A 20,341-nucleotide genomic window follows, 5' to 3' on the forward strand; every position below is an offset into this window, starting at 1 on the left:
GCATTCTTCCAACTTTGTGTCAGCAGTCAGTTTATTTGTCTCTTCCCAGTTTTAACATAACCTGCATAAGGTCCGCTCCACAAAGAAATTATTTCCCAAGAAATGTTTTTCCCAGTTTGATGTGGAAGAACTTGACTGACCGCACTGACCTCAACCCCACCCCAACACCTTTGGGATAAACTGGAACCAACCTCACTAATCAAATCCCTGCAGCCAGGACCACACATCAGATGGGAAGCTAGAAGAATAAGACTGTTACACAAGCACATTATCTCTGGAGAGTAAGATACCAGGGTCATGCTATAACACATTGTAAATAGGGAGTAATTTTCAGAATATGGTGGTCAGCAGTGATAACTAACAATAATGTTTGTGTCTGACTGCTATTCAATAAACCAAGCTGTTCCTGCTCTTCAGTCGACCAATCACTGGCCTTCACCACCTCGCGCGTCACTGGTAAACGGAAAATGTCAACATGTAGCCCGGCACCGTCAAGTTAGCCAGAGTTAAAGCGGATGTTGTGCGACATTTAGTAAAATTCGTTTACGTAAATTAACAGACGTTTTAAAAACCACCAATTCAGTTTTGACGCTTTAAAGACTCCCCCGTAGTAGATTTGATTTCATCCGCAATGTGACATATCAACCAAAAACAGACAGAATGGGCTCTCTGGTGTTTTATTTTGAAGGGTTTGGCGGATGTCTCCTCTCTCATGCTCGCTCATTTGACACTGTTAATGGTGCTCAGAGTAGCTTCACTGTAGCTGGTGTAAACCTTTCCTCTACTCTGATGATATTCAGCCCTCCGTCGTTCTAGCTACGAAGGTAAAGTTTGGTTAAATAATATCAAAGATTTTCAGTTGCATTTTTCTCTGTTGTTCTTAGACAGCTTACTTTAGCTATTAGCATCTTGTGGGATTGTAGCTAGCTACAACTGGTACCATTATGGCTCAGGCAAGTAACGTTACTTGGTTGCCTCACATTCTGTTTTACTTTTATCCAACTTAATGCAGCAACAGACCTTTGTACAGAAAATAGTTGTAGTTGTAAATGCGTCAATTACTTGAATAATAATTTTCACAATAATCACTTTAAATTGCGTGTTCCAGCTGAGCCCTTTTGTTAGCATGGGAACTGTGTACAAATTCCCATTGAAAAAGGTGGTAATTGAAAAGTTTTGACGTATTGTAACTCGTACATAATGAAAGCACCAAAAGTGAAGACCTGCAACGAATCGAATATATGCTTTTGTAAATTCGGGGTGTAGCTCATCCACTCAGCACAGCTCAATTTTAATAAAATCTTCTAAATCTAGGCTACACTTTAACACTTTAGCTGTAGGAGCGTTGTTGAACCGAGTCCTTAAAGTTGCAATAGACCTGGCGCCCTGCATGCTGTCTCCATGTATAAGAAGATGCAAAAATAAAAGGCCACATGTCGCAAGAGTTAAGGTAAGGTGCTTTTCCTTGTCAGTTGCCGTGTGGTCGCCGTGAGCATGGCGGACCGGGAGGAGCGCCGCTTCGCCGAGGTTTCCCGGGAGTCTGTCAAACTCATGGCCGAGAGTGCAGGCGTGGAGCTGGGCGACGATGTGGCGGCACTGCTGGCTGAGGACGTGTGTTACCGGCTGAGGGAGGCAACTCAGGTCAGTGTTTCCCGAAACATTTAGGTGCAAACGTTACTTTATCCAAAAATATAACTTTTGAGTATGAAGCATCAGCGCTGTGCACTGAGATTTTGGGGGCTGGTGCTCAAGCAAAAAAGGGCACCCCACTCATAGCACCCCACTCATAATTATTAACAAAAAAATAATTTACACACAGAGGCACATCTTTTACTTATATTTATGTAGGCTATTCATTTCAATACCCTTACTGGCATGCAGACAAGGGTGTTAATGTGTCTGAACATTGGATCCACTCCCAGTTAACTTTGAACAACACTTGATCTCCTTCATTCTGGTGTATTTTCCTGTATCACTTATCAGTGGAAATATCTTGATGCTGCTCTGACACACTCTGAGGACGATATCTACATTGGAGGTCTTTAGTTAGATATTGAATCCACAGAATGCTGAAAAGAAAAAAAGACACTTGGTGGGGGAGTTTGGTTTATTTACATCGAATTCAGCAAACATGTTTCTTTTCTACTGCCTAATTGTAGGGCTTGTTTTTATATTTCCTCTTATTGATACTTTCCCATCAGAACCCTTTAATTTATCCTGTGATCCAGTTTCCTTTGCTTTATTTCCTGTTGGTTCATGAATAAAATTAAATTCACATTTTTAGGCACTGAATCCCCCAACCGCTCGGGGCGCCTCACCAAGGGCAGCCCCCTCACTCTGACATCTGTCCACTTTGTGCATGTATAGGTCCTGTTTGTACAAGTGTGTGTCTTTCGGACCTGTGTGTAATTGACAAGCAAGAGTGAAAACACTGAATTTCCCCTCAGGGGGATTAATAAAGTAAATAAACTTAAACGTATAAACTTACTTAAAATTCAATCCACCACCTTAGAATTTGTAAACAGTGATGTTTTGTATGGGAGAAAATTGCACTAATCTTTATAATTATTTTCTAAATATGCTTTAAATATTCTGTGTGTGCAGCTGCTGCAGCTCCGCGCTCTTCCTCTCCTCCTGGTGCACTCTTTGCGCACACAATGTTCCTGCAGCACCAAACCACATGTCAGATTTCTTTAAATGAATTATCAGAGTCGCAGTGTGGGAGACGCAAACATTATTTGGAGTTTAATTTTGATTTATAAAGACACATAGAAGTGAGAAACAGTTTGGCGATCTTACCGGGCAGTTGGTGATACTGAGGGAAGAGGTGCAGGTTATTCATGTAGACATGCTGTATTGATTGTGTGTTGTTTTGGACCCACACAGAGCAGCTCTCAGTTTATGAGACATGCCAAGAGGAGGAAGCTGACAGTGGAGGACTTCAACAGAGCTCTGCGCTGGAGCAACGTGGAGGTGAGAATATCAATGGTCTCTCCCAGTATGTCTGAACAGTCAGTCTGATATGACACAAACAGCCTTTAGCTTCTGTATCTCTGTGTGTTCATCAGGCCATATGTGGCTACGGCGCCCAGGATGCTCTGCCTTTCCGCTCAGCGAAGGAAGGAGAGCTTTTCTTCATTGAGGATCGGGACATCAACCTGGTTGAGTTGGCTCTGGCCACGAACATTCCCAAGGGCTGTGCTGAGACCATGGTGCGAGGTATGACCCACTGCACTGTCATAAATTACTGACAGAAGTATCTTTGATGCACGACTCAGGAGGTATCATTTAGTACTAATAATTGTTCCTGTTTTCTTGTCCTGTCAGTAAATGTGTCTTACCTGGATGGGAAAGGAAACCTGGAACCTCAGGGAACAGGTGAGACTCAGCCATGTTTGGATTAATTAACAATGTGCCACTCCTTGATTCAGTTTCAAGGAAATGAGTGTGAAGAGTCAAATATCCGTTACCTGTGAAGTAATAAATAGTGATTGAGCTTGTTAAATAAATCTGATGTGCGTTCACATGAATGCAACATGGTTTAGTTAAATAGAACATTTTTCAACTTTTCATTTCCTGACAGTTTATAAAGTTGACTTCTGCCTCACACTGATGGAGCATAGTGCAGTTTAATGCTGATGGAGAGTTTCAGTGTTTGTGCATCAGTTGTCAGAGCTGACTGTTGAATTGTCGCAGTTCCCACAGCTGTGCAGTCTCTGTCAGAGGACCTGTTGAAGTACTACCAGCAGATCACGCGGGCCATCCTGGGAGAGGACCCCCACCTCATGAAGGTAAAGCGCTGCTCAACACAGGCACACACTCAGTCGGGTTTTTATGATGCGTTACTTCTAACAGTTTTCTTCTGTGTGTTTCAGGTGGCTCTGCTGGACCTTCAGTCCAACTCCAAGATCGCTGCACTCCTGCCATACTTTGTTTATGTCATCAGTGGGGTAGGTTTGTGCCATAATCACACTGTGTAGATATTGGACATTTAACGGAGTTAGAATCCAAACAAAATGTCCTATTTATTCAATTTTAGATGTTAAATGCACAAAACAAAAATTTAACCTCCTCAGACCTCAGATATTTACTCACATGAAAGTAAACTTAGTGATTTGTAAAATACACTGAAGAAATATTTTTCAATTTGTTAATTGTGTGGCTGTTTGTGTCCAGGTGAAGTCAGTAAGCCATGATCTGGAGCAGCTCAACAGGCTCCTCCACATGGTGAAGAGCCTGGTGCAGAACCCCTACCTGTACCTGGGCTCATACGTGCGCAGCCTGGTCTCCAGTGTCATGTACTGCATCCTGGAGCCACTGGCCGCCTCCATCAACCCGCTCAACGACCACTGGACCCTTAGGGACTACGCAGCCTTGCTCCTCAGCCACATCTTCTGGTGAGCCAATCGCTGATAGATACTGAGACACACAATTTGTTTATAGGTTTCAAATCACCATGTTAATACAATGCATAGACTTGCTTTGAGGGTGTTTGTTTTTTTGAATGGGTTTTTGGTTAGATCCATGAAATAAGTTCTGTGGTTAACACAAGCTCAAAGGTGAATGGTGAAAGATTTAGGGGGATTTGGTGACTTAAGGCAATGAGTTGCAGCTTGCAACCAGCTAAAACTTCTCCTAGCCGGAACTCCTTCATTGTTAATTGTCCAGAAAGTTTTTAACCTTGTTCATAAAACACATCCTAATTCACAAATATGAAGGATATTACTACTGCTTACTGCTTAATAGGTATAAATCCAAAGCCAGCTTCAATTAGTTTTCTGTCAGATTCAAAACTTCACGGACAGGTTGTTTCAGCTTTCGTTTGGCTGCTTTGAGCAGTTGAGCCAGTTTAAATACAACATCTGTCATACTGTCACCTTTTAAAGTTGTAACAGCAAACATGTTGCTGTTAATTCTTCCAGCAGACACAGAGCAACATTATCACCCATGTTTGTCCTGTCTCAGTCCACCTGGTGAATGTTAGTTATTCTCCTTTTATTACTGTGATTCTCTCTAGGACTCATGGTGATCTGGTGAGTGGGCTCTACCATCAGATCCTGCTGTCACTCCAGAAGGTTCTGTCTGACCCAGTAAGACCACTCTGCTCCCACTATGGAGCCGTGGTGGGGCTTCATGCTCTGGGATGGAAGGTATGTTCACTGCTTCAACCTGTAAGTCTTGTGTAGTTTCTCTGGTTACCTTACAATGGTGTGTGGCTGTGACTGATGAGTTATGGCTCCCATCTCCTGTGATTGAAGAGGTGTGTGGCTGTGTTGTATCGGAGTCTGTGAAAAACATTCAGAAAGATTTATATCCACAAATATTACATATTATGTAGAACTTTATCCTCTGAAATTATTTTCTTTCATTTGGAATGCCAGCTTAAGTTTCTTTTGCATTTTGTTTGCATTAACTCGTTATTAACACATTAACTAGGACAGCCCTAGTTTCTTTACATTTAGAGAATGTCAGATAGTATACATATATTCTCATGAGCCTGTCCCAACACATCACTAAATCTATAAATAATTCAAACTTGAGATGTCATGTTTTATTCTCAAGTACCCTAGATACCATGTGCATCTTTTTCTACATATTTCTGCAAAATCCAATGTAAAATATTCAATATCTTTGTAAGAAAAGTGGAGATCTACACTAGAGACTGGCTCCATCTGACAGGTCCATTTCCTCACTGTAAATTATTTATGTATTGTCTTCAGTTCTCCACTATATGCTTCTCGTTGTCTTGTCCTCCTCTCTGGTCTCCTCAGTAACCAGTACAACAATCATCTCTACATTAACCCATATGTGTTGTTTTTTTGTGGACAGGCTGTCGAGAGAGTGCTCTTTCCACACCTTCCTGCTTACTGGGCCAACCTCCAGGCCGTGCTGGATGACTACTCTGTTTCCAATGCCCAGGTCAAAGCAGATGGACATAAGGTCTATGGAGCCATTCTGGTCAGTGCTGCAGTGACAAAAGTCCTTTCATACAGTGATCAGCTACAAGAAGTTTTGCAATGACCCAAAAAGTTACCTGTTGCGTATTATCTCCTGTGCCGTTTTATGAAAACGGTCACTCACCATCTCTTTAAACCAGGGATACTTAAAGGCTTGATGAATGAGCGGCAATTCAGGGAGCCAGGTTATGATTTAGGGCCGCATAGGAAAAGTGCAGTTTAGTTGTCTATGAAATCGCTTACTTTAGCTAACAGCAAAAGAAATGATGACAGAAAGTAATTCCTGCGACACTCATGAGGTGCCACTAGTTGCCTTGCAACCTGTAACTTTCTACAAGTTGTCATTCCTAACTAGACAGACGCTAGGGGCACACAGTTTGATGCAGTCTCCTAGTAGTTCGGTTCCTGTTGACACTGATGTTTTGCAAATGAACCAAGAGGTTATAAATATGAAGTTCTACTGACTGACAGGTAAATTGTTTATTTGACAGTTTTGGTGTTTGTCATCCTGCATCGTCAGGACCCATGTGGGGAAATGAAATTCTGGTGACTGACAGAAGTTTATGCAGCAACACTTTAATGCTTCTAAATTCTTTATATTTCTGTTCTTTTGTTTCACAAAGAGCACAGACAAAAAACTGATGTAAGCATTATTAGTAGGCTGTTATTAGCCTGCAAATCAATCACGTTATGAATAATGACTAAGATAGAGACAGGATGAAAAGAAGGCTTCTTATACAGTAATGATTACTGTAGGATCACTGTCACACATTTCAACAGACTTAATGAACAGACAAAGTGCACAGAGTCGGATACAAAGATGGCAGTTTTAACAGCTTTTTAATCAGGGAATATACCCACACTGACATGCATATGTGTTACCATGGTTACATGTATGCATTAGCATAAATAGGTTGTGGGATATATATGGCCTTTATCAGGATCAATAAAGAGATTGTGGACAAATTTCACAATCAGCAGATGGATTTGTTGTTGGTTTAGCTGCTGAAATCGCATATCTGCTATCATCAGATCCTGTGGTTGGTTTGTTTTCTTTCACACCATAAACAAACTGCAGCAGAGTCTGTTTGGAAGCAGACAAAGACCCAGCTTTTCAAGCGGTCTTGGTTCAGTTGTTTGGTCCGCACTAGTGTTTGATTGACAGCTTTCACACCAGCCCAAACAAACCGTAGTAACCATGCCAATGGACTTGAGTTTGTGTTAATGGAACCAAACAGGTTAGGAGTGAAAGCACTCTCACGCATGCATTTCACGTCATGTTCGCAGGCCACACAACATGTTTCTGAGGGCCAAATGTTTCACTGGGTTTTATCAGTATCCTCTTGAGCAGTGATTCCCAACCCTCTTGGCTTGTGACCTCTGTTGTGTTCACACCGGGCACAAACAAAACTTTTTGCGTGAGTGAATTACACGTAAAGTCAATGTTAAAGTCCTGCCGGGCAGCAGCGCGATGAACATGACGTGAATGATGCAAAATTCGCAAATTACATGGCATGAATGAAGTAAGTAGCATGATTTCGTGTCATACGCATATTCGCAAGAGGTGAAAAATCTCAACTTCAGTGACCAATTCGCACCAGGATAGCCAATCAGCATTGAGATCCTCTGGAGTTGTATGACGCACTGGCGGAAGTTTAATCATCGAGTCAGCGATTTCACACATGTATGATGCAACTTATTCACAGCGAGCGAGCGAGTCAACACAAAATATTCTAGCGTTCAAACTCACGACGCAAAAATTCACATAGCATTTGGTGTGAACACATCATTAAAACAAAACAATGTCTACGTATGACCCATGGTCAACACTTTTGTATATCTCTGGGTTAATGCCAATCAGCCAGTCAATTTAAAATAGATTTCAGAAGCCTGGCAAGTGCTAACTGTTTTCCAAAAAAAAAACCCCAAAACAAACAAAAGATGACAAGATCTAATTTATAATTTGAATATATAATTGAACATACTCTTTTTCTTCTTTTCTATACTGTTATTTCCCAGAATATGTAAGGGCTGAACAGCTAATATTTTTCTGTGCTAAGCTGACATTTTGTCAATTTCATGGTCAAGAGTGAAATATTCTGACAGACAGACTGCTACTACATCACAGTGCAGTTATATTATCCATAAGTTCTCCTTTCCGTCCTGCAGGTGGCAGTGGAGCGTCTGCTGAAGATGAAGGCTCTGTCTCTGTCCCAGCCAGCAGAGGGAGGCTCCAGTGGTCAGCCAGGCTCCGTGGTAGGTGCTATGGGTTATAGGGTGAGCTCCCCCGGCCTCAGTCCTCCTCCAGAGCCCCTGTCAGAGGCTGTCCTGGGAATCGCCAGCCACCTTCAGGCAGGTGGGGCCGGCTGTCCTTGGGAGGAGTGGACCCCGGTCCCTCTCCCTGCCATGTACTGTGAGCTCTACTCCTTCTTTGGCGACAGCCTGGCTGTCAGGTTCAGTACAGGGCCTGGGTTTGGCAGCTACCCACCCTGCACCCCGTCTCAGCTCAGTGATGCCAGGAAGGAACCTCCTGGCCCTGCCTCCAACCCTGACACCACCCGAAAGATGCCTCAACTGACTGCCAACCTTAACATCAGCCCCAGGCAGGATGGTAGTCCACGCACTGATCCGCCCCCACCCAGCCTGGCAGCTACTGGGTCAGGAAGGTAAAGCTGACACATCTAAACCTTCCTGAAAACTAAACTATCAGCTTGGGGTTCACAGTAATGAATGTTGCTGACCTTATTTTTCCTCTGTAGGTCCCTGGCTCGCTCTTCTTCTTCCTCCTCCTCTTCCTCTGTGCAGCGCTCCAGATCTTCCTCATCACGTTCAGGTCAGCGTCCAGCGGGTCTCTCTCGGGACGTTTTCCCCAAGGCTCGCTTCACCTCTCCTCAGACAGGACTTCCGGTGTTCTCCTTTCTTATTGGCGGGCGGCAAATGGGTCGGCGTTGCCAAGGCCGCCGCCCCTTCCAGACCACTTTTGCCCCAACTCCACCTCTCCCCGCCATCCCACCACGTGCCTACGCCCACAAACTGCCTGTCATCGGCAGGGTGGGCAAACCTGTGCGCCGCTGGGCGTGTTCCCATTACTCCCTTCACCTGCCGCTCTAGAGGAGAGGGTCTGAGAAATGAGCTTCAGACTACAGGGCTTGACTGCTACAGACTTGAAAAGGCCCATATTCATATTTTTCAGCTTCAGCTACCAATAGTTGTTCTTATGTGATATTTTCATAGTTGAATTGCCAGAATTCTGTTTTATTATCTGGATGGACAACAACATTTGGACCATAATTCACTGAGGAAACAAAAGTCTGAAAAGTACATGTAGTGTTTTATTTCTGACTTTGACACCAACGCATCTCACCTGGAAAAACTGGGATGAACAAATACAGACTGCAGCGGTGTTCACCAGGGAATTTTTTTAAAACAAAAGCTTCAGCATTATTTGAAAGAAAAATAGATATATGCCACAATGCCACGTTGTTATTCAGAAGTAATGCTGGTGTAGACCACAACAATAAAAACATATTATGTGTTTCTAACTTACTTATTTTGGGTTTTGGATCGGGTTACATTGCAAATCAAGAAGACATCACTGAGGCAGTATTAAAAACTAGAATTACTTCCTCTGGGTTGTAGGCCTCTGTGAACCAGTCAAGTTGCAGTTACAGTTTACATCTGTGAAAACATGGATGCTTCTCACACATCTTCCCCCTGACAGCACAGTGGATCTATACAATCAAGATTAGTGTCACCAATTCAGTATCTGACCAAATGTCTCCCCCTCTGTTCCTGACGTATGATGTTGAATAATGGCCAGAGGAATGTTTTCACAGATTATCATGATTTGACAGTTAAATTGACCTTTGACCTTTGGATATGTAATATCATTAGACATTTGTGCAATTTTTTTTCATAAGTAGTGTATGAATTCTTGAGTTATGGTCAAAAACATGTTTAGTGAGGTGACAGTGACCTTTAACCACCAATAATTTGGTGGTCAAAGGTCCATCAAGCCTGCCTGTTGTGTATAATTCAGAATAGTTTCACCTGATCCATCCCTTTGATCGGGCCTGTGTCTGTGGTCTGCTCTACCTTTCTAAATATTTAAAGCTTAACTAGCTTTCAGTATCTGGTTGCAGTCTGTAGAGGAGCAACCGTCAGAACCAACAATGGCCCAGCTTGTGTCTTCACTGGGACGGTTCTGCCAGGTCAATGCATTCGCCTGCCTGCTTCTCTGCTACCTGCTCTTTGTTCTGCTGGGAGGTCTGGTGTTCACAGCTGTGGAGAAGCCGGTGGAGGAGGAGCTGAGAGCCGAGGTGGAGGAGCTGCGTCGCTCCTTCCTGCGGGAGAACCCGTGTGTGGACGAGAGCAGGCTGAGCCAGCTGCTGGTGAAAGCTCTCTCTGCTCATCACAGTGACGTAGCTGTTCTGAAGGCTGATGGGGAGGAGAGACGCTACGACTTCACATCGTCCCTCTACTTTGTCATTGTCACGCTGACCACCATGGGTAAGATGCAGTCCAGACGTGTAGACATTTGGAATTGGGCTGCAACTTGTGAATACTTTCATCACAATCTGTCATGCTTAAATTGTGCTTTAACTTATCATAATGAAGTAAATGTTGATTAGACAATGTAATGGCTATAGAATATTGGCACAATTAGCTTTTAGATCGGTTCCCTTTAAGCCTTGCTTTCACTATAGTTTCAGTCAGTATCAGTGGGAACGCCCACATAATGTCACATCTTTTTATGCTGCAGGGGAAAACAAAGTATTTGCTAGCATTATGAAGAGTTGCTATGTGGCTTTCTGCACTTTAAATTAATCTACAAAGCCAGAGGTAAATAGTATTTTTCAACCTGGACCCTATTTTCCTATGTTTTTGTATCTGGTGACTACTGGGGACAACAATTTTTGAAACTGGTTCAATATTGAGTGAGAGCAGTGGCAAAGCATGCTGCAATGTAAACACTCAAGTGCCTGTTTTGACACTGACAGGCCCAGACTGTTCCAAGTGTCTGACAACATTATGGAAAGGATCCTCACAGAGGTAGACATTTTGCGAAAGAGTAAGATCCTTTTTGTTTAACCAGAAACAGCCAGGAATTGAAATCATAAAACTCACCAGACTCTATTTAAATAAACAGTAATTTTATTATGCTAAAACACACTTCATTCAAAGTCAACAGAAGCAACATAAAACTCAAACAATCTTGGTTCATCTCTACACTGTTGCATCAATCACCAACTCTGGTTTGGTTAAAATAAATCCTTAAATCACCCAGTTAGATGTAAATAAAAATATGCTGGCTTTGTTCACGTCAAAATTACTGTTTATGTAAAAGCATAGACTGTAAAAAAAAAAAAAATTGGATGTAGCTACAGTGATGTCACCCATTGGTTTGTGGACTCCTGTTTCAAAGCCTCAAGTTTGGCATGTTGGCCATCACCATCTTGGATTATGGAGCCAGAAGTGACCATATTTGGGCGAGAAGCTGGAGCTGTGAAGGAACGAGTGGTGAATCTGACTGACAAGCCGATGACACTATTGGCAGACAGCCTGTCACTCAAAGCAGCCCGCCTTAATTATACATAACTTAAAGCCCATAAAGAGGGTAAATTAACTATATATATAGTTTATTTCCGCTGTAAAGTTGGGTATTTTAACCATAGATTTGTAATAATACCAAGGTACCAGATGGCACAATGGCGCCTATTCAGTCCTGTGGAATTGCTCGCCTGACGCACTCGTTAAAAAAAAAAGTTTGTAGTTCCTGGGTTTACTCTTACATGTGCGGCCCACTGAATGTGCACAGTAGTGTTTCTCTCCCTGGCTCCGCCCACAAGTTCCCACTCAGCTCACAGACTTAACATTGTGATGACATCACAGATTTTTAAATCGCTTTTCATGGCTTGAGGAAAGTTTTACAAATATAAACCCACCATAGATCAAAAATTCATTCTGAAGAGTCATAAATGACTTTGTCTGCAGTTCAAGGTGTCCTGTAAGCAGTTTTGCAGACTTTTACAATTCAAATAAACACAAGAAGTTTGTGCTCTAATAATAATAAAAAAAAAAAAAAGGGATCAGCGCTCAGTGAATAATCCTCCTAAGCCCTACGATAAGCTATTATGGCAAGGCTTAACTATACAGACCCGTGAGCAGTGATAACTAGCATGTCTTTGGGGTCATCGGGTGGGAACCTCCTTTCACCGGTGTTTCGTCTAGTTAGTCCCACGACACCTCCAGGAGGCTAGACAGTGATCTCTGGCGTCCCAGAGACACTCCCCTAATGCCAGGTCTCACTGCTCCCCACACTAACCGAACAACCTCCTTTACCTTACCTATACTACCACAGAGGAGGTAGACCCAGGGAAGGAAGCCTTGTTAGGCTATCACACTCCCCCGCCGGGTTAGGCTGTACAGTCTACCTCCCCAGGACGAGCCCTCACAACAATGACACCTCCAGGAGGCTGGACAGTGATCTCAGCCCAAACAGCACTGCCAACTTCAACCAAGCCCAGGCTCCGTTTATGCGAGCTCCAGGCAGAAGCAATGCTGATACTACCTTTACTAGCACATTCACCATACTCTATTTCACACGCTACATAGCATAACTACAATGTAAGCTAAAGTTAAAGGAGATAAATGAACTTACAGGATCAGCAAACACACTCACTTTGCAGCATGGTCTCAAACAAAATGGATTCAAATAGGCCACTCCCACACTTAAATAACCTTCCTCTTCCTGGATTTCCTTCTTACTTACACATGGCTTTCTCAGCCCAAACAGCACTGCCATCTTCAACCAAACCCAGGCTCCATACATGCGAGCTCCAGGCAGAAGCAATGCTGATACTAGCTTTCCTGTCACATTCACCATACTCTATTTCACACACTACATAGCATAACTACAATATAAGCTAAAGTTAAAGGAGCTAACTGGACTTACAGGATCAGCAAGCACACTCACCTTGCCGCATGGCCTCAAACAAAATGGATTCCAATAGGCCACTCCCACACTTAAATACTTCCTCTTCCTGGATTTCTCCTGACAGGAAGTGGATCTCTCCACCTGATCTCAAGGAGTTATGTGATCTATGGAGAGATTTTTCACTGCAATACTGCAAGTGGCCACCAGGAAAAACTGGAAGCAAGGCTGAGCTACTTTCCTTTAAGAACTGCCCTTTTAGCCACTCCTGCGTTGGCTCCATATTTCTTTTTTTTTTTTTTTCTTTTCTTTTTTTTTTTTTGTCTGCATTGGTCTTCATAGCTTAGCGCCACTAAAGGGTGTAAGCTTCTTGTGAAGATTGATGCACTGTTAATCTTGCAGTCAAGTATTTTATACCCATAATGCGTGGTTGTGACCGTCACCCACCCTCCCTGGAGACTAGCCTATCAGCCTTTATTGGAAAAACTTCCTAATATGAGTCAGAGAGGGCCGTGATACACCAAAGTGTGTCAGGGGGAAAGTAAGGAAACAAGCAAGGGGGAGGGGGCAGGTGCTTAAGTCCTGAGTTATATAGTGACAGTGCATGCGGAGAAGAAGGAGGAAAAACAAACAAATAAACAAACAAAAAAAAAAAAAAAAAGGGGAGAAACAGGCAGTGTAGCTGATGTATTGTGGCCTTGAGGTGGTTGTGCTCCATGCAGATTATCGAAAATAAACATATACATGTCTACTATACTGTACTGAAAAACAAAAACAAAAGAGAAGTCTATACTGAACACCAAAAATGTGAGAGTCTTGGTGGAGGGGGAAAGCCCGATTGCAGAGAAGAGTTGCCAGCGCGGTGTGGTAAGTTTGAGAAGCAAGTGGGCCCCTTTGGAGTGATCCCATCGGTTCTTTGCGATGCGTCATGGAGCTGAAGTATCAAACATGCATGCGTGTATTTGAACCCTTCCAATGTGTTTATGAGAACCATCACCAGGGTCCAGGGCCAGCCCTGCGGGGGAAGGGGGGAGGTATGGCACCTCAAGACCGCAGGAGCGCCCAGACCCCAAGACCAGGGAGCCGCAGAGGCTGCAGGACACCACGCAGGCCCAAGGACCCAGGGCGGCGAAGGCCGGCACCCCCAGAGAGCCAGAGACACACCCCAGACAGGCGGAGCAGGAGGGCCCGCCCACCCACCGCCCGACGCGGACCGCCCCCACCCCCCATCGGGACCCCTTAGCAGAGGGCCCATAAACCACAGCCGGTCAGGAGGCAGAACCCCGGCAGGAACCCACAGAGCCCCCAGGGCGCCACCCGGCCCACCCGCCACAGGGCCACGGGACCCCCCCGACACCGGGAACCCAGCCAAACCACCATGATGTAAATGGGCTCCCTGGCTCCAACCCTCAGCCCAGGAGGGCCGGGCCCCACTAGCCACGCCATGCGTATCTACAGTATGTGTAAACCCACTACCCCCCCTCTTACTATGATTCTCCGATCCCTGACGGAGAAACATTAACCCTACACCGTGAATGTGAATGTGAGTGCCCATAAGTGTGATGTGGTGCATTAAAATTGAGGGACATAGGAGACAGGTGGGGGCAAGGCTGATGGCTACAGCACACTGCTGTCCTGCAGCCCGTGCAGCCATAAGGCACCTGGAACCTGTTCCCATCTGTCCCCCAAGATGTAGGTGTATGTGGTGCTTTAAAATTGGAGAACAGATAAGGATGGGCTGGGGGGCAGCATGGAGGGCTACCGGACATTACTGTCCCATAGCCTGCCCCATTATGAAGCCCCCCAATCCATCCGTGGTCTGCACCCCGTAGAGTGAGTGTATGTGGTGCATTAAAACTGTGCAATGTGTGGTGAGTGAACTAAATGTGGTTTAGGAGGCCAGGCCAGTGTAGGCCCGGCCCGAGGGCTGGAGGGATGGATGGGAGGGGCCAGGAGGTGGCGCCAACCAGACCCCGGCGCCACGAGGCCCCCAGTGCCCATGGACAGCGGGCCAGGCGGGCCCCAAGGAAACCCAACGGGCCCCCACCTAACCCCGCCCCCCTGGCAACTGCAACGTCGGGCCCCCGCAGTGGTCCCGACCTGGGCCACACCGCCTGCAGCAGATCGGCCCCCAGCAGAAGGACAAGGCGCGCCACCAGGGTGCACGGACGATGGGCCCCACCCAGCCCCCCCGAACCCTGACGCGCCAGAGCACAGACCAACCCGCAACCCCGCCAGTCCCCCCCCAGACCGCCACAGACCCAAAGCCGGACCCCCATCCCATCCGACCCGCCCCCACCGGCGGCCGCACACCAACGGGCAGGCCCACACTGTGCAGCACCAGAACACCCCCCGTGGGCAGCACCCAGCCCCCACGCCAGGCCCCGCAACCCAGGGGAGGACCCCAGGCCCACCCGAGGCCGGGAGAGAGGAGCAGGGAGGGACGGGGAGAGGGGGGAGGGAAGAGAGAGGGGTAAGGGCAGGAGCGGAGCGAAGGGGGGGGGGGGGAGGAGGCTTTGGCTCCATATTTCAGCTCCGGAGGTTGCTGTTTGTTTAAGTAGAGTCTGGTGGGTTTAGTGAGGAAGAGGGGCTGTTTCTGGTTAAACAAAAAAGTATTTAACGCTAATGGTGTTGAGTAACATTAGCGCTGCTGTACTGTCTCAAAATGTGCATGGAATTCACTAAAGTACGCTAGTCTACTACATCATAGCGTGAATGGCTGTAGGGTAGTGATATCATGGTATGTTATGTGGGTTAAAAAAAAACATGCTTTCCTGGCATTTACAGACTGGGGGGAAGGACTTTGTTTTTTTAGGAAAAGGCTACTGCTTACCAGTTACCAAAGATTATCAGTGTAAGTTCTTTGCAGCGCGTATCCTCAGTAGTGGAAATGGTGGATAAGGGAACAACCAACCTAACAGTGGAGACTGTAGTAGTTGTGAGGCTCAGAGTAAAATAGAAAGTAATCTGGTTGTCTTTGCAACAGCAGTGCCAACAACAAAACCACTTGCAAACGACTGGGGGAGAAAAGGTGAAAAAAAAGTTGAATATCTTTAGGTTTTGGACTGTAGGTTGGGTGTTTCTTGGGCTACTTGGAGTTGTGATGGACATTACCTCATCATTTCCTGCCATTTTATGGACTAGACAATTCACCGATTAACCGAAAAGCTTGAGGTTTTGTCTTTAATTGCCAAACTGTTTCATGTATTTGCCTTTCTCCCTGCAGACCTCTCACTCCTCTCCTCTTCCTCAGGTTCTGACACTTACACTCCGAAATCAGATGAGGCCAAGCTCTTCTGTATCTTCTACTGCACCCTGGGGATTCCCCTCACCCTGCTCCTCCTCACCCTCCTCTCCAACCTCCTCCTCCCTGTCATCACCCACGTTCCTGTCCACCACTTGCACACTTACTGGGGTTTGCCCTATGTCCGGGCCACCTCTGTCCATGCTGGCCTCCTCTCTGTGCTTGTCCTCTTCCTCCTTTTCCTCGTCCCTGCCCTCCTGGTCTGTGTGCTGGAGCCCGACTGGAGCTTTCTGGATGCTCTTTTCTTCTGCTTTGTCATCCTGAGCACTGTTGGCCAGGGAGGAGACGCTCTTGGGAGAACCTGGGGCCCGACAGCCAAGGAGACACTCCAACTCCTCACCACATGTAAGTGCATGTGACTAGATGTCCTCTCTAAACAATTGCATTTTATTGATTATAATTGTATCATTGTAATGTAAGTAATATATTGAGCTGTGATATCAGTTCAAGAAAATACTAAGAATTATGACCAACTCTACAGTTTCCCTCATCTCTAGATATAGATACAGATATTTCAGTTGGTGGAGACAAAAAACTGTTAAAACAGAGTAAATATTGGACTAACATTCATCAAGTGAACACAAGGCAATCGATGCTAATGTTGCTCTGTGTCTGCTGTCATGTAAAAACTGCATGTCAAACTGGGATTATCAGCTTGTTGCAGTTTTACCCCAAAGTGGCCAAAAAAACCCTAAAAAAGAATGCAATTTTAATACTAACTAAAGATGAACGCTAGATCTTCTAGTGACAGTTAGCTGTCATATTGTAGTTAGCAAACCAACAGCCAGATACTGCAGTTCCTCTAATGGCCACTTGAGGTTTGCTCCAAGAGCGAGTCAATCCCCATAGACCCCCATGTTAAAATTTTTAGTTAATTTCTCCATTCATGACAACGGTAGGGGAAAATTTTTTATGTAACTCACTGGTTTAAATGTTATCAAGAGTATAAGTACGGAAAATTAACCATTTTGGGTGAAGGTGGAGGCCTACGCTGACCAGATGCTGCTACAGCGGTAATGTTGGTCAGGTAGACCTAACATAACCATAACATAACCCCAGGTTCACTGACTATAGGTGCAGCCATGGTGTTTTCAGTTCATGAAAGTTAATTGTAAAAGTTTGGTCGTCGAAAAAAAGCCAGCGTTTGGTTGCAGTAACAGATCTGGTCAGTTCTGGCTCCAAAAAAGCAAGATGGTGACGGCCAAAATGCCAGACTTTAAGTGTCAGAACAGGAGACCACAAACCCATGTGTGACATCATGATAGCTACATCTTTTACTTTATACAGTCTATATATATAGGTATGATAGCAATCTAAGAAAGGTTGGAAAACTGCAACCAATGAAATGGTGGAACGAACGACATTACAGGCACTTTCAGGCCCACAGCCAGGATTTTAGAAATACTGAGTTCTGGAGGTCAAATATTCCTAAGGCATTTTTGACAAGCCATCAAAACCTCTCTTTTTGATCGACTTTTTAATGTTATCCTAAATGTGCATGTTGACAGACAGAAGAAGTAGTTTAGAAATCCCTCTGGGGGTAAATAACTTTTTTTTTTTTTTTTTTTATTCTGTTGTCATTACACACATGCGTTAGTTATAGAGAGGTGCCAGAGTGATGAGACAAAGTCATTAAAAGATAATGGAGATATATTTATATTCTCCTCTCTCCACAGGTTACCTGCTGGTGGGCCTGGTGGTGATCATTACCTTTAAGGATACGGTCCTGCAGGTTCCCCAGGTCTGTGCAGTGATGAGGCTCTTCTCTGGTCCGCACTATACAGAGCTGAAAGGTGTCCGTCTCAATGAACTGACACTGAGTGAAGAAAACTGTGAGGAGGAGCCTCAGTACTCCCAGTCCGTCTGCACTGTCTCCTCTACCCCATTAGAGCTGATGAGCCCACGCTCACACAGAGCCAGACCCTCCACTGCCAAAACCACCTGACCCTCACACACAACCCATCAGTTTCTGACTTACAGCTTTTGTGAAGTGTTTCAATTTTTTTTGACAGGCTCCATAAATAAACAGTAATTTTATCATTGTAAAACACACCGCATTCAAAGTGGACAGAAACAAAATAAAACTCACAAAAGTCATCTCGGCTCATCTTTTCACTATTCCAACAATCACCACCTCTGGTTGGGTTGAAATAAACACTTAACTCATCTAGTTAGGTGTGAAAATATGCTGGCTCTATAAACACTAAAATTACTGTTTATTTAAATGAAGTCTGGTGGGACTGGTGCTGGCGATTTCGGGGCTGTTTCTGACTAGATAAAAACGATCTTTCTCATCAAAAAAGTCTACCTCTGTGAGGTCAGACACTCAGTAACTTATTATTATTGGATGTACACTGTCAGTGTACAAACGCCCTGAGTGTTTACATTGCAACCTGTGTCACCTCTGCCTGCTGCAGCGTTCTCGCTCCATATTGGACCAATTTCAAAAATTGCTGTTCCCATTAGTCACATAGAAACAAAGACCTGGTAAAGTAGGATCCGGGTGTAAAAATACTGAAGTTACCCTTTAAGGGGTGCAAAATGAAAACAATAAGCTAAAAGAGGCTAAAATGCTCAGCAGAGTTGAGGGGAGCTGCAGAATTGGGGATAATTCTTGATTGTTTTTTTTTTACTATGAGCCATTTCTTTCACACTAAACATAAATATTTTATAATTTTTTCAAATGTTAGCTCAGTTTTAAATTTGATTTTGTCCCTCGGTTGATTTACCCCACCCACAATTCCACTCCCAGATTGTTGGGTCAGATAACAGCACCATCTGCTCTGGTCAAAAAATATTGCCAAACCCCTGTTGATACATAGATGTGTAACCCCCTGAGTGATTTTCTTTATAAACCATAGGATATGTTCCATGTATTCTGTGTATTGTTATATAATATACTGTTTAAATGTCTGTAACCATTAACATTGAGAGTGGCATAATTTACTGGAGACAGTGAATGCAGCATGAGAAGTTTGTTTAAAAGGTACAGTGTTTACAAGTGGCAAGCATAACTGCCTGAGACCTCTGCTGACCTCACCAGGAGAAAACATCAGCACCATTGAGTGGACTGAAAAAGCAATTATTTATTATTCTAATACAAAAAGTTGTATTAAAATGTGTATTTGCAAAAATGAGGAATGTATATAAAAAAAGACTGATACTTAGCATCTGTGAATCAATATAATATGGCCAAGCAAAATATTGCAATTCTATGCTGTATTTAGAGAGTATGGGATATTTATAATGTCAGAGCTGTTGCTGAGCTGAACATTACACTTTTTCTTTCTTTTTCATTTTTAATTTTATCAGGTTTGAGTCCCCCAACTGCATTGATATTAATATGTTTAAAAGCCAACAAAGCTGCTGAATGACTCAATGTGGCCTGTATAGATAAGAGGGGTGTGGAAATCCCCACACATGCTGAGCCTCACACTGCTTGTACAACCAGGACCGTCTCTAAGGATTTTCTAACTCAACCTAATAATTTTTGTCAGTTATTTCAGATTGTTTCAGCTGTTGTGTTGTCTAACTTAAATGTGTTCTTCTGTTCTACCTGTAGGAAGACTTGCTCCATATTACCTTCAATCAGAATCTAGCAGAAGATCTTTAAAGGTAAAGTATCTACTAGTGAATTGCAGATGGAAAACCAGCATAAACTTATCCTTAGAATTCCTTCAGTGTTCATCACGTGGGAGGTTTTTTATTGGGAGCCGAATTATCCACAGAAGTCTCCTCCTCTCCAAAACAAACAGAGCCGGTGATTTAAACTGGTAAAAACACAGAGGAATGCAGTGTCACGTTACAAATTCATATATTTCCGACGCAGTCTGACATGTCACTGCGGGTGGCTAGTCCAATGTATGCCAGTGTGAGGTCACTTTTTTTATGATAAGATCCAGACATTCAGGGGATTTTCACAGGAAGCCTAATTATCCACAAATGTCTCTTTCTCTCCAAAACAAACGAACCAGGGGTCTCATTTATAAACATAGCATACACACAAAATGAGGCCTGAAAGAGGCGTACGCACTTTCCACAGAAAAGTTGTGATCTATAAAGACAGACCTGATGGAAGGACTTTTGATGCATGCTTATGCACATTTTGAAGATGGGAAATTGGCGACACAGATGGTGAGGTTGAAG

At 44.2% G+C, this 20,341-nt stretch overlaps 2 protein-coding genes across 3 annotated transcripts; both read left to right on the forward strand.

The window, feature by feature from the left end:
• The first annotated feature begins 686 nt into the window (after positions 1 to 686).
• On the forward strand, positions 687 to 9,494 carry taf6l (TAF6-like RNA polymerase II, p300/CBP-associated factor (PCAF)-associated factor). 2 transcript variants are annotated; one of them, XM_033651733.2, is made up of 12 exons: positions 687 to 824; positions 1,473 to 1,641; positions 2,887 to 2,973; positions 3,069 to 3,219; positions 3,328 to 3,378; positions 3,697 to 3,791; positions 3,876 to 3,950; positions 4,177 to 4,397; positions 5,018 to 5,150; positions 5,830 to 5,958; positions 8,127 to 8,623; positions 8,717 to 9,494. In XM_033651733.2, exons 2-12 carry the CDS (start codon positions 1,495 to 1,497, stop codon positions 9,066 to 9,068), a joined length of 1,938 nt encoding a protein of 645 aa, XP_033507624.1. In that variant the 5' UTR covers positions 687 to 824; positions 1,473 to 1,494; the 3' UTR covers positions 9,069 to 9,494. The 2 variants fall into 2 exon arrangements, with proteins under 2 accessions (XP_033507624.1, XP_078020472.1); XM_078164346.1 differs by having other exon boundaries at positions 697 to 824; positions 3,706 to 3,791.
• A 460-nt stretch (positions 9,495 to 9,954) lies between these two features.
• On the forward strand, positions 9,955 to 19,733 carry kcnk7 (potassium channel, subfamily K, member 7). The gene is made up of 3 exons (XM_033651734.2): positions 9,955 to 10,466; positions 16,145 to 16,540; positions 17,872 to 19,733. Exons 1-3 carry the CDS (start codon positions 10,130 to 10,132, stop codon positions 18,138 to 18,140), a joined length of 1,002 nt encoding a protein of 333 aa, XP_033507625.2. The 5' UTR covers positions 9,955 to 10,129; the 3' UTR covers positions 18,141 to 19,733.
• Positions 19,734 to 20,341: the final 608 nt, after the last annotated feature.

This window comes from Epinephelus lanceolatus, chromosome 22, assembly GCF_041903045.1.
Source record: "Epinephelus lanceolatus isolate andai-2023 chromosome 22, ASM4190304v1, whole genome shotgun sequence".
Classification (NCBI taxonomy): Eukaryota; Metazoa; Chordata; class Actinopteri; order Perciformes; family Serranidae; genus Epinephelus; species Epinephelus lanceolatus.

Excerpts from the sequence above, each read along its gene's own strand:
- taf6l (XM_033651733.2), top strand. The coding sequence starts at position 1,495 with ATGGCGGACCGGGAGGAGCGCCGCTTCGCCGAGGTTTCCCGGGAGTCT. Across the intron at positions 1,642-2,886 it reads GGCTGAGGGAGGCAACTCAG|AGCAGCTCTCAGTTTATGAG; the intron begins GTCAGTGTTTCC and ends GGACCCACACAG. Across the intron at positions 4,398-5,017 it reads CTCCTCAGCCACATCTTCTG|GACTCATGGTGATCTGGTGA; the intron begins GTGAGCCAATCG and ends GATTCTCTCTAG.
- kcnk7 (XM_033651734.2), top strand. The coding sequence starts at position 10,130 with ATGGCCCAGCTTGTGTCTTCACTGGGACGGTTCTGCCAGGTCAATGCA. Across the intron at positions 10,467-16,144 it reads TGTCACGCTGACCACCATGG|GTTCTGACACTTACACTCCG; the intron begins GTAAGATGCAGT and ends CCTCTTCCTCAG. Across the intron at positions 16,541-17,871 it reads ACTCCAACTCCTCACCACAT|GTTACCTGCTGGTGGGCCTG; the intron begins GTAAGTGCATGT and ends CTCTCTCCACAG.